The sequence below is a fragment of the Passer montanus genome, unplaced genomic scaffold (assembly GCF_014805655.1).
Source record: "Passer montanus isolate IOZ18808 unplaced genomic scaffold, ASM1480565v1 scaffold86, whole genome shotgun sequence".
In the NCBI taxonomy this organism is placed as follows: domain Eukaryota; kingdom Metazoa; phylum Chordata; class Aves; order Passeriformes; family Passeridae; genus Passer; species Passer montanus.
The window spans coordinates 871,868-885,788 of NW_024373923.1; the positions used below are offsets into that span (position 1 = coordinate 871,868).

At 39.7% G+C, this 13,921-nt stretch overlaps 1 protein-coding gene across 2 annotated transcripts in view; it reads left to right on the forward strand.

Moving 5' to 3' along the window:
- Positions 1–13,601, forward strand: part of CUNH18orf25 (chromosome unknown C18orf25 homolog) — a 44,657-nt gene extending 31,056 nt beyond the window's left edge. For both annotated transcript variants that reach the window (XM_039733322.1, XM_039733323.1), the window contains exons 3-5: positions 2,800–2,982; positions 7,097–7,223; positions 10,740–13,601. In XM_039733322.1, coding sequence (XP_039589256.1) covers positions 2,800–2,982; positions 7,097–7,223; positions 10,740–10,923 — 494 coding nt within the window. In that variant the 3' untranslated portion in view covers positions 10,924–13,601. The remainder of the gene's footprint in view (positions 1–2,799; positions 2,983–7,096; positions 7,224–10,739) is intronic.
- Positions 13,602–13,921: the final 320 nt, after the last annotated feature.

Genomic DNA, 13,921 nt, shown 5'->3' on the forward strand with positions numbered 1-13,921 from the left:
TGAGCATTTATGCTTATTTATTTTTTTGTAAATATGGGGAATCTGAGGATTTGTTGCAGTTTGGTGGCCATTATCTTGGCTTTGTTAGTCATCTACTGGTGATAGGTGTGGATAAACCTGGTTGGGGGCATTTCCAAATTTCCAGATCTGATCCTGAAAGGCAAGGCTGAGAAATGCAAAAATAGATCTCTGCTGTCATTGCTTTGTAAATAGGCAGCTTGTTTGGGGTTCTTTTTTCCAGATTGTTAAATTGGTGGCTATTACCCTGACAAATATAATTACAGTGTGTAAATTATATTGAAAATATTTTTGTCTGTTTGATGTATACTGAATTTAAGCTAAGTTATAAGGTGTGCTCTTTGGAAGTGTGGAAGATACAAGAGTGGAGCTACAGATAACAAGTTTATGCTTGTATTTCCTACTGATGAAGACTTTCACACAAGTTATTTCTATGGGTAGGTGATGAGAATATCACTCTGCATGTATATACATTTATTATACATTTTTGCATGATTATACATGTAGGAGTGGTACAATTTTGACTTGAGACTATTGGTGCCTTTTGTCCAAATACACTTTTACTTGTGTAGACACATCTATCTAAAAAGCAAATTTCGCTTCTGCTTTTGGAGGTCTGAGTCAGAAGCGAGAGAAACAAAGGCCTGAAGGAACAGTCCCAAGCTCCTGAAATCTTAGATAACCTGTTGAAAAATGGTCAAATAGTCAATATTGTACTTGACCCTCGTATCTTCTGCACTCGACTGTTTATTTTTACAGCTCACATTATATATGTTCACGCTGAACTCTGATGATAAGACTGAAAGAAAACATGCCTCCCATGATTCAGTCCAGCCCTAACTTCTGCATGTAATTTAATCATCAGCTGTCACAAATAATTAACTGAACATCAGCCAGCTTAATTCTGAACTCAGTATTCCATTATTTTGTAATTGCCTTTTAAAAAGACAAAGATTGCCTTCCAGTTGATTATCAGGAATTCTGTTCCAGTCATAATCATCAGTGTTTCATGTTGCGAACAGTTTGGTCTTTAATACATTGGCATTTAACTACTCATTTATTTTTGTTGGGTCTGTTTTAAGTTTGTAATGTAACATTGTTTCATGGAATTGTTGTTTTGGAGGCAGGTCTGAGCCGAAATATTTTGCGAATTTCTTCATACCTTGTTGCAAAACTGATCTTTAGTACGACTTAAGCAAAATGTCACTCTCTGATGAACTGTGTTGCTAATCACAAAGTAGGGGTTTCTGAAAATAGTCAGTTGAGTTTTATTTCAGGCACCAAGTTACTAAAAAACACCCCTTCCAAAAAAGCCCCCGAAACCAAAATTCGCTCTAAAAACCTCAGAAGAACAGCTTTTCAGAGAAGTAAATTTGAAACTTCTAGTTCATCCTGTTCTTTCTGTCTTCAACAGCCACTCAAAACTCTGAAAAGAAACCAGTTTTTCCTAAAGCTTTTCATTTTATTCTTTATCACTTCAAAATATTTCATTAGTCATTTTGTAACTCTGAAAGTCCTGTCTTCCTGAACACATTCTTAGTTTATGATTATTTTATATTATCCCATACAAGTTGTACCCTCCATGTATCACACCCATAACAAAAGGTCCTGCAGATGCTCAGCTGCAGAACTCCAAGAACCTCCTTGGAGTTAAAGAATTGCAAAGATGCTGAGCTTTGGCCCAGCCTGTGTTTGTGTCTCGTGCTCATTTGTGTGGATGAAGCCTTGGTCCAAAGCAAATTTTGATCCTCTCATTTGGGGAGGGGGAGCTCCAACCACTTTCATCTATGCTGAGTCAGTCAGTGGGCTGCAGATGGGGCAAGGCTTTTGAGCTAAAACACTCACATCCTCTCAGAATTGCATTATTTACCCATTCTCTCTGCTTCCACATCAATCTTTGTCTTGAATTTGCCTGGTTTTTTCCTGATCCTGTTTCTAGCATGCTTTCCAGTTTTAAGTTATTTTCATTCATCACAAAGAATTTAGTTAGTCCTAACAAAACAGATCAAAAATAGTGTTTTGCTATTCTTCAAGGACAGATTTCAGTATCACGTAAGCAGTTATATCTCCCTCTTTCTCCTTCATTATGGTGGCCAAAAATTCATGTGACAGTCATGCTGAATGAAAAGCATATTTATCACTGCACAATATAATTTTGTTTCTTGTTATTTTTGATCTTAAAAAATAACCCAACAAAACAAATACCACCAAAAAACATTGCAATTTTGAAAAATGCCCCTGCTCTTGACAGGTGAATGTTATGAAAAGAAAGGTGCCTAATGTTAAATTCATTGTCACTGGATCAGTTTTATGAAGAAGTTAGTTTCATTCAATCAACCCTATGATAATGTAAGCTGTCACTTGACTTCTGTAAAATTCTTTAGATAAATATCTTGTCTGCCCAATTTAATGTCCTGTAATTTTTTTTTATTTTTTATTTTAAACTGGAGGTTTTATCCTTTAAACATTGTAAATGTAACATTGTCAGATATGGAGATGTTTATGTGTTAATGTAAAAGACAGTGCACAAATAACTGATACTCTGATAAACATGTGTTTCTGACACTTGTGTTTTCTGTGTATGCAAAGGTCAAAATGTCTCTGTAATCTCAGGCTATGTTCATTAACTGAAGTTCAATTAACTCCTACAATTTACCACCATGTAACTTTAAGAGCTTCATGTAGGATGTTGCATTAATCCTTAAACAAATTATTTGTACTTTTTGAGGTGTCTTTCATTCTGTGCTGGTTTCTAACCCGTGTTGCTTTTCTCCCCTGCAGATGGACCCCCTGTTGTGGCTCACTATGATATATCAGACACAAACTCAGACCCAGAAGTGGTAAATGTGGACAATCTATTGGCGGCTGCAGTAGTTCAAGAGCACAATAATTCTTTAGGAAATCAAGACTCAGGATCTGCCTGGAGAACCAGAGGGCTGCTGAATGAAATGAGTGCTGATACAGGTTTGTTTCAATTCTCTGGCATTTGTGCCTGCGTTGCAGTTGGTGGGGCTCCCTTTCTTGCTTTCAGTGTTTTTATAGTTTATACAGCTGTAAAAGCTCCCTATGTGGATTTTGTGAGAGAACAGGACAGGTGTTTATTAAAAAGGTCAGGCATTTACTCCAAAATACAAGTGATAAAAATTGTCAAATATATTTTTGACATTAATTTTCTTAACTGCTTTTCTTCTTCTCCTTTTCCTTCTAATTACTACAGAGAACTTAGATCTGGGGTTTTGGTGGTGGGTTTTTTTAAAATGAAAGTGATCTAATCTTGTTACTGAATGATTGATTATGACAACCCATGCCAAAAGATAGTCAACCAGTCCTAATCTCATTTTCAGGACTGGGATTGCCTGTGTATGTCTTTTTTTTTTTTTTTTTTTTTTGTTTCCTGTGTTTTTTTTTTTTTTTTTTTTTTTTTTTTGGTTTGTCTCTTTAAAATACAAACATTAATTCTTCCCATATTCCATCTGCATTTCCAATACCCCTTAGAAAATTGGACAGTGTTTTGGATGTTATCAGGGATCATATTCTATCAGCTTCATCCCGCAGCTTTTTTTGCCAATGTTTTTCTTCCCTTGCACTCCTTTTCTTACCTCCCATGTTAGGATTTCAGGCTGCATTAGACACATAAGTCTTTCCTGGTGGAGCACAGCAGGTTTGTGTTTTGTGCTGTTTCCCTTAGGACTCCTGCCACAGGGCACCCACGTGCGGAGGGTTGTGGTGGCTCTGAGCTGCTTGTCACTGTCTCCAAGGCTTAAAGAAACAAAATTAGGTGGTGCTTTGTAAAGAGATGCTCCATTACTATGGAGTCTACAAGTGCACAATTTGAGTATGAGAATCTCTGTGCATTATTTTCACTGTGGTCCATGGCTGGATGTTGTTCCAGCCTTTTTGAAGCTTGCCTTTGTTTTCCAAGCTCACTGGTATTTTTTGCAGGACAGCAGCTGACTGATAGATATGTGACCCCTAGCAATCCCAGTCCTTTATTAAGGGATTTATTAAACAATTAGAACAGCTGAAATCACCTGTATTACATAGCACAAATGGTTAACTACACCACATGAATATCAGGAAATAAAAAGTAATGTTTCTTACCAAGCTTTCTTCCACTTTTCTCTTAAAATGCTGCAGTGCAGGTAGGATTTTCTTTTTCCTTCCTCCACATATATCCAAGGGGACTTACAGGTAAAAGAAAACTGGAAACATCAAGAGGCTTCTTCATCCCTGGGAAAGTTCATATGGATTTGGTCCTGGTGCTATGGCTATGTCAGCAGCTGAAAGGATGAATCTCTGTTTGGTCCTGCATTCACCTTACCCTGCAGCCTCAGCACACATCTGACTGCACCTTTGCCAGTGCTGGCCTTTTCCTGCCAGGTCTAGGGTTGCACATTGGGAAAGCAGAATTTTCAAATCTTGCATCTGGTTCACAAGTGTAATCTTCAGCCAGCATGTTGTTTAGCAGACTTTAAAGAATGTGTTCCCATGGAAAAATAGCCACATAAGCAGCTCTATCAAAGTGAAAAATCTTATTACACTATCACATCTTTGTGCATGGGCAAATATTTGGGGCTCTTTTGCAAGCTCTGGTGGCGTAGGGCAAACAAAACATCACTTTGGGTGTCATCCTAATGTTCATGCAAAGAAATTCACTGCGTGGGCATGTTATTAGGCATGAAGTCTGTATGGCCAGAGGTGTAAATCTGTCTGTCTGTGCTATAATCCTGATTAACACTCAGCTACTCTTGCAGTATTTACTCTGCTAATCATGGTTTTGCTACTGCTAATTATCTTTTTGTTCTCTGAACTTACAGCTATGGTAATATGTGGAAGCTTTTAGGACTCCAGTTTATACCTCTGGGGATACTTTTTGGGGCTATTTAGAAACTGGTCTGCTTTGCTCCTTTGCCAGACATTACCCTGACAAGATAATGAAGGGTGGTTAGGCAATAAAACACTAGATATTTTATTAATAGGTATTTTATTATATTATATGATATTATGGCCATCCCATTCCACCCCCTGCCATGGGCAGGGACATCTTCCACTATCCCAGGGTGCTCCAAACTCCATCCTTGAACACTTCCAGAGATCCTGGGGCAGCCACAGCTTCTCTGGGCACCCTGTGCCAGGGCCTGCCCACCCTCATGGGGAAGAATTTCTCCCCAGTGTCTAATCCAACCCTGCTCTCTGGCAATATGAAGCCCCTGGCAAGTGAATTAAAGCCTCTAAGCACTTTCATTTCATGTTTCACAGTCTTCCCAGCCACTTAAAGAAATACCCATGATCCATTTTTGGGCTTTCTGGCAGTCAATGATGTTTGCCAATAAATGTTCAGCTCAACTGCAGTGCTGGGAGGAAACTTGTCTGGGCTATTAATTTGTTTTAATTTCAGCGACCAATATTTTTTGTCTTGTGGATGTTTTTGTCTTGTGATGTGGAAATTCCTCCTTCAGTACCTGATACCACACGTGTTTCCTTCCCTTGCTAACCCTGATCCAATCACCAAGGGTCTTGGCTTTCCAAAAATAGAACATACAGCATGGTCTCTGCTCTTACACAAGAGCTGGAGAGGGACTGGGGACAAGGCTGCCACTGCCAGAGGGCAGGCACACATTTTGGGATGTTGGGCAGGAATTGGTGGCTGGGAGGGTGGGCAGGCCCTGGCCCAGGGTGCCCAGAGCAGCTGTGGCTGCCCCTGGATCCCTGGCAGTGCCCAAGGCCAGGCTGGATGGGGCTTGGAGCAGCCTGGGACAGTGGAAGCTGTCCCTGCCATGACAGGGGTGGCACTGGATGAGCTTTAAGGTCCCTTTCAGCTCAAACCATTCTATGATTCTCTTTGCTTGCATCTTTCCCACATGCTTAAAGCAGTCATTAGAAAGTTTCCCTGGCACTTGTTTCAAGTTTAATTTCTTCTGTTTCCTTTTAATGTCCCTGGGGTTATAATCAGTTCTGCTTGTTCACACACCTTTGAAATCCTGTGGATCATTATTGCTTCTCCTCCTCCTCTCATCTTTGAGGAGGTGTCCACTCAAACTAGGTACACATAAAATATTCACCTACTCTCAAATTTGCTGCTCAACAAATGACTCTTCCCCTGTGTAATACAGCTGACCAAGTGGTTTTTCAGAAGTAGGTAGTATCAGCTGCTTCAAGGCTGCCCAGCATCCCTCAGGCTAATGATAGAGACAGTGGAATTAATAATTTTCTCTTTTTCTGGGGAAAAAAAAAGAGTAGAAGTTATATCTTTTAATTAACTGATTTTTCAAGAAATCTATTTTCTGTGGGAGAAATAATAATTTTGGCTGCTTTGTGTTTCCCATGTAAGTATTATCCTGTATGACTCAACACATTCACTAATTGGGGTGAAGAACCTTCTTAGCAGCACTTGGCAGAAAAGGCAAAGATGTGCCACACTTGCTGTGAGTATTTAGAGAGGGCTTGTGGTTTGACTGACAAACTGGATATCATTGAGGAACTGTAATGAAAAAACAGCCCTACTGCATATGGGACTTAAGTAAACCACTTTTTCTTTTCAAGTATTAGTAATGATGTTAGAGCAGATGTGTGAAGCAGCACTGACACATTAGAAGCTGATGGGTTTGCTGTGTTTTTTGCTGACCAGTTTCCCCTAGTTTTTTATTTAAAGAAATTAAATCAATTTTCCTTGATGTGTGGGATGTTTCTGTCCTGCCTATAGGCTTTTTTTTCTATATTATCATTGTATTTGCTTAGATTGTTTTGTTTCTTAATGTTAAGGAGGTTTAGAGACAATTTGACTCCTATCACTGTCATAACATTTCAGCTGGAAATTCTGGTTGTCCTTGGTGCCACAATCAGGCTTTGTTCACATTTGTGTGACAGCACCATCACCAGAGCTACTGACACTGGCTAAATCCAGTGGTTTTCCTGTATCAGGTCATGAATTGTGAGTTAAAAAACTTGTTCTAATGAGATTTTCTAATCTTAGTATTGTTTTGGTTTTTTGTTAGGTTGTGAAACTCCTTTTCCAGCTGATTTCTGAGTCATGTAAGCTGTTAAACACAGTCTGTATTCCCATTTTCCCTGTCTCTAGGTCGTTTGGATCCAGGCTTCCTTGCAGGTGACAAAACCTCTTGTGGCAATGCCCAGGCCAATGAAGAAATTAACATTGCCTCTTCTGATAGTGAAGTAGAGATTGTTGGAGTTCAGGAACATGCCAGGTATGAATTATTTTTTCTTGCTCTAATATTACTTTCATTTTATCACAATGTCTGTATTACCAAGATCAGTAAAGAAAGAACTTCACTTTTCTAGTTACCCATCCATGAGTGATGCCCAAAAGGCAGCAAATGTTGGGGTTTGTTTTCTGTTTTGCTGGTCATGGTGGTGTCAGAATGTGTTTTTCTTTAGAAAGTGACCAACTTGATAGTTATTCAGATTAAAGTTGTGTTTCAATATCAAACATTAACTGGCTAAAGATGTGTGGTGTAAAAATACCAAATATTGAGATACTAAGTGTACACACATCAGAAATTCAGATTTTAAAGGAATACATGAAGATACAAATAACTAATTGAAAATCTTTATGTGGATTCTTATTTCTTTTCAAAATATTAAGGTTTTTTAAAATCAGCTTTCACTTTATTTAATTAACGGGTAAAAATGCTTTATTTTTTTCAATGGCTAATGTAATAAGATATCCCCTTTAGGTTAAAAATCAGATAATTTTAAATCTTGGGTTTATTTCAAGATTCAAGAGAGGTCAAAGTAGATGAAGGTAAGGGTGCCAGAGGTTTCTCTCTCAGTCAGAAAGCTGTATAGCTGTTCTTCTTGGTAGGTTTTTTTTTTAATGTTGCTCTTAATTTTTAGACTGTGGTCTTTCCTTGGCTTAAAATATTATGAAACAGTTAAACAAAACTGACATTTTCTAATAGTGTATAGTGTGAATTTGGTGGAATAAAACTGAGTCAAAACAGTACATGGACAAGCTCATTCCAAAATTTTCTGCTGCCTAGTGGTTGCTTGGAGGCAGAAAAGGGGTGTGAGGAACATGGAAGAGTTCCTTGTCCCTTCACTGTATCTTTCTTGAGGAAAGAAGAAAGAGAGTGTTCAGGACCCACTTTCCCAGGCAGGAAACTTCATGGTTAATGTGGGCACAGCCCAGTGCTGTTGGATGTGGAAAAAAAGGAAATTTCAGATCCAGAAAGGGGATTTAATCTTAGCTTTTAGAACAGTGAGAAAGTCTTTGCATGGCCAACTCTTTAGGAAGATGGTGGTTCCTTGGGAAGCAGCTCTCCTGGCTGTTTATGCAGCAGAATCCAGGGCTTTGTGCTGATGGTGAGGGGTGTGGATTCACCCTTCAGCACAGGCTGCTGTAAATCTGTGCAGCACTGCACACAGGACCCTTGTGCTTCTGTCCCCTCTTTGAAAGCTTTCCATGCTGCTGCCTTGGCAATACTCACTCTCTGTGGGAATGGGAACATGAGCTAAATGCAGAGTTTTAGTAGACATAAACTAAATAATTTCACTAAAAGCACTGTTCTGTGCTTTCTTTTGTTCCTGTACCCATCTCCTGCAGACCAGTGTTTACTGCCTCCCTTGAGTACTCACTCACACATTTCAGTTGTTTGAATCCTTTTTAGAGTTTTATTTCTCTTGCAGGTCTAGGCTTGCAGTTATGAAGTGTTGATGGGCTTCTGGCAGGGTTGTCATTTGAGCAAAAGTCAGGTTTATGATCAGTATTGTCTGCATGCTTAGTTAGTGTGGTTTTTGGATCCTGGTTTTCATCATGCTCTTTAGTCCGTGTCACTGTTGGGCAGGTGTGAGTTGTGACACCCTGGAGTTTGTCCATTGTCTGTAGTGCTGATTCTGAGTGAATTGGTGCTGTTTCTCATCATTGGGATATTCCTTGGCATTTACTTAGGTCACCAAATCATATTTTTCAGTTTGTTAAATATTTCACTAGTAGAATTTTTTTAATCATGCATGCATATAAACCAGTTTTCCTCTAGTTTTTTTCCCAGGAGTTTTTTTGGGATTTTTATTGCCTTTACTTGGTATCTTCCCTTAACTGTAGGTTGGAAGCATGTTCTGAGCTCATGTTTGACTCAATGTTTTACTGTTGGCTGCTTGTGGGACTAGTTTGAGGACAAACACTTCTATTTTTCAGGGGTATCTTTTTTTGTGAGATAATTAATGGCTTGTTTTCATAATCTTCAGGTAGAAAAGTTAGTCTTAGCTTTGCCTAAACACTGAGGACTATTCTCAGAATGGTGCACCACAGTCCCTGAGACCAAACATCATATTTAATTTGCTCTGCCTACAAGCTTTTCTTGCCAGTTAAGCTTAAAAATACTTCTCTTTAAAAGAAAGCTTTAAAAGAAAGAAATCCCATACATTTGTTAGACTTCCAGAGTCTTATTGCTAATTCCTTGTAGATATATACTTTAAGTATGTGTTTTTATGACAGAAGAAGTAATAGAAGAGCCATTCTGAACATCACATCTAAACCTAAGCAGCGTATCTGAGAAGGCAATGAGACATTTATATTCAGAGAAGTTACAGCTCAGAGAATGAGATTTTTCATTCCATTTCATGAAACTCCAACCAGAACCAAGAGAGCTGAGCATAACCTAAGTAGTTTTGGAGAAAATAAATAGCACGGACTTAAATTGGAATAAATAAAATGTAAATGTCAGGGATATTTGATCAGTGCAGGAAATTGGAGTTCCTGAAATACACGTGCCTTCACAAAGAAATGGGAAAAGGTTACCCCAGCAGCCAGAGCACCTCGTGTTTATCCATGCAGCCAGAAGGAGCTACAGCCACTACCAGTGCTTACAAGAGCAAAACAATTTTTGGAGCACTAGGTATCAGGTTTTATTAGTGTCTGTGCAGGATTTACAGCTGCAAATGGAGTGATCATCCTAAAGCCTCTAATAAATTCCTGTCATCACTTCATCACGCACAAAATTATTCTACCTTTCATTTTGCATTTATTTTTTCTAATTGCTCTTAACCCGAGCTTCATTTGTCATGTATCTACTGTGGATGTAATATGTAAAAATGCTGTGTGAAAGGTACCTGTGTATCGTGCTTCAGCAGGGCACTGGAGCCTTATCTTCAAATACACCTTTCAGTCTCATTGGCTGCAGTCACTTAAAGCTTAAATGTTTTGCTGAAGTGGGGCTGAGCTGTTGTCAGTGAGCATTTCCCAGCATGTTTGTAATTTTCAGTTAAAAAGACCAAAACAAAAAAAAGTCAGACATAACGACTGTAATAACATAATTAGCAAGATCTCTGTTGCAATTATTGTAATGAAAGTATCATTACCTCCTTGTTTTAATATGGCTTTGATTTAATAGTGCAGTATAGCTTTTCATTTCCTCTTAGGCAGCCTCACTTCAGATTTTTCTCTTTTTAGAAAGTCCAATGGGTAAAGCTGCATCAGGAAACTGTGTATGGTACTACACATGGTGGGGCAGGCTTCCTCAAGATCCTTGGGATCCATTAAGGATGTTTAAGGAGGAGGACTGGCATTCCTTTGGAAAATTTAATCCCCAAATTTAAATTTAGCTTTTTTCACTGCGCGTTTGAGATGCCACGGACTCTACAAGTGGAGAACCCAGTCTGGAGAGGGAAGTGCTAACTGTAAAACAATAAAACCCTGGAGCAGGGGATGTCGTGGCTGAGCTGACATGTCCCTGACGCTGTGTGTGTCCCTCTCCTCGCTGCAGGTGCGTGCATCCCCGGGGAGGGGTGATCCAGAGCGTGTCCTCCTGGAAGCGCGGCTCGCCCTTCGGCAGCGCCCAGCCCGCGCAGCCATGGACAGCAGTGGCTCCCCAGCAGAACTGGTCCTCGCCCCCAGAAGTGGTGGACCTCACTCTGGACGAGGACACCAGGCGCAAATACCTCCTGTGAGGCCGTGCCCCCGACCTGCTGTCACTGTGCTCTGCCCTCCCCTCCCTGGCACAGAATTTCAGAGGTGAAACCATCCCCTGCAGAGGCCCCGTCCTTGGCACCGTGACACCCAAACCCACGGCGTTTCTCCACCTCCACGGGAACGTAGTCTGATTTTCAGTATCACTTCAAATGGTTTTGCCTTCTCCGAGGGGGATTTCTGCTGGAATTAACAGCACCAAATTTAAAACACACCTGCAGTTACTAACGTGTGCGTTGTATCTAACGAAATAACTGCGTGCAAACTTACGTCCTCCCAGCCTCCCCACCCCCAGCTCCAGGACTTTTTTATTTATCAGTATCTTGAGTTTGTTAGTAGAAGCTAGTGTGTTGCTGTGTGAGCATCAGTGATTTTGAGAAATGCTGTGTCCTCACTGATTCAGCGGAACTTGTGGGGGGGTATTCAACACTTCCAAAATTTGGGCCAGGAGTATTTTTACCCAAGCTGATTTGGTTATGTTATCAGCAGGAGGGATTGTCTTTAATGCAAATGGCCCATAACAAATGCACTGAACAGCTTTTAATTAAAACATTTTTATTTTCAATGTAATTTATAGTTTATACTCTTCAGTGCTGAGTCTTCTGTCCACTTGACTACTGTGTTTCACTGGTCAATTCCCACAGCTTGGAATGGCTAAAATAGTAATAGTAGTGACTTAGGAACAGCTGAACGTTGCAAAAGCACAGGAAAAGGTAATAAAAAGGCCCGGCATCCCTCTCCTTTTTAATTATAGCTGAACTTTTTTACTTCTATCTGAGTTTTGCCTGGAGTAGATGAAGGAGAGGAATTAAATGTTTTACTCACAGTCCCCATCTCTACTGCTGCTTGTGTGTGTTATTCACCATCTCAGAAAATAAAAAACAAATCCCAAGCAAATTCCAAAGCTCCAGCCTGGGAAAGGGGTGTTCAGCTGGGACCTGTTCCTGGAATTTCTGGGGCCACTCAAGTGCTTAAAACTCTGTCCTGAAAGATGTTGCAGGATCAGGGTCAGAAACTAAGGTTGTGGTTTTTAACTTTTTTTTGTTAAATTAGTAACCTGCACCATTTCCCTGGCTTTCAATCATGCCTCTCATGCTAGGTTTGGAAATGCCAAGATTCAGGAAACACATTCTACCAGAATTTTCACCAAAATCAGTGGAACAACTCACTTTAGCAGGCTGCAGTTTCTGTGGTGTACAAGGAAATTCCTGCCCCTCATCTGTCATTTTGAGCCTTTCCCAAGGCAAAAACCAAAGATTAAACTTTAACAAGATGATATTATTCACTTTAAATGTCTACTGTGCAATTGAAACATTCCTTCATATTCCAGATGTTTCTGTTGGGAATTTTGTACAGCTCTGCCATTAAATTTTTTAATATTTAAAGCTGAACAAGGGTGGTCAGGACATGGAAAGTTCTGCTTTCCTTTTGGGTTGCTGGTTTTCAAAAGTTATTTGGCTTCCCTTAACGTGGGCAAAACAAAAAATTAAAACAGAGTTGCCTGTGTTGTCACATAAAGGCAAAACAGCCCAGCAGGGGGGTATGGTTAGTAACAAACATCTGTTTCTTCCACAAGCAGAACAATTCATGCTGCACTTTACAGATCTAGGTAAGGATTGATATTCCCATTTCCAGCTTTCTAGAACATTGAACATAAGTGTCTTGCATGGCCAGAGAAATACCTGTGGTGTTTTTAGTGACCAATTCCTTTCTGTGGGAGGTGGGAGGGGAGCGTGGATGGATCCTGTTGGCCCCGCAGCAGGGAAGGGCCCCGTGCTGCTCTGCCCATCCTTTCTCCTTGTCTTTCCATCAGCTGTGGGCTCACACTCCTGCTGTAAAGGTAACTTGGGAACAGCCTCCTCCTGTGGCTGCTTCTTCCTGTTTCACAGAGTCTCCTGAAGAGTGGTTGTGAAGAAAGCTGCAGGGACCCCGTTTGCAGTCCTTCCGTGAAAAAATGCAAACTATCTTTGTTTTTCAGTTTGTATATGATGTGACTTCCACGTGTACATAAAAACAACTGCCTCCTAACCAAACTTCCTCCAGTTGTGCACTGTGTTTGTTTAAACAGCTCATGTATGGTAATCTGATGCAGGTTTTCTTTTATTTAAAACACTATGTATTTTCTCTTAACAAATTTCAAGGCTAGTGATCTGAAAAAAGCAATCACTGGATATAGGTAGGAAATAGTTTGGTTTTGTTTCTTTTTTATTTTTATTCCTTTTTAATTTTATTTTTTTTAACTTCTGGTTTTTTTGGTTTTTTTTGTTTTTTTTTAAGGGCAAAACCATGCCTGGGTTTTTTGCTCTTCTCAGCAGGAAAGAGAAAAGTTAGCCATTGTATGGCTGTGAACCAATGCACTTGGGGCCTGGACCGGAACCCACTGGGGTCGGTGTGGGGCTGCCCATCGACCTCGCTGTGCATTGGCTCGAGCCCTTCAGGGTTTAGCAGTTTTCCTGAATTGCTGGAGTGTGAACTTGGAATCTTCTATAGTGAAGACGAATCATTGCTCAGAATACAAATGTTCAAAATGTGCGGCTCTAGTTAAAAATAAAATTCGATTCTTCTTGACACTCACTATTTAGTTCTCATTTTCCATCTAGTATTTAATGGTCTTTGGAGAGAAATAATAATAAAACAGAGTGTTATATATATATATATATATAAAAATATATATATTTTTGGTGCAAGATGAGACCTTCTGTTTTTTGAAACAAGTCTGTAGCATAAAGGCTAAACTATTTTAAGATGAAATAAAATAGAGTGTATTATTTAAACAATATCGATTTGTTGGGGTTTTTTTCTTCCACTTCCATCAAATATGCTGCTGTTTGACACATCTACAAATTAAATCCGTAAATGCTAGGTTACAGTTGCTGAAATTTAGCACTGTTTCTTGCTGTAACACATTTAACTTTGCACATGTAGAATGTTAAAGTGATTTCCTGTCTGCAAAATCTTCCTTTTATCTCAGACCAGGAC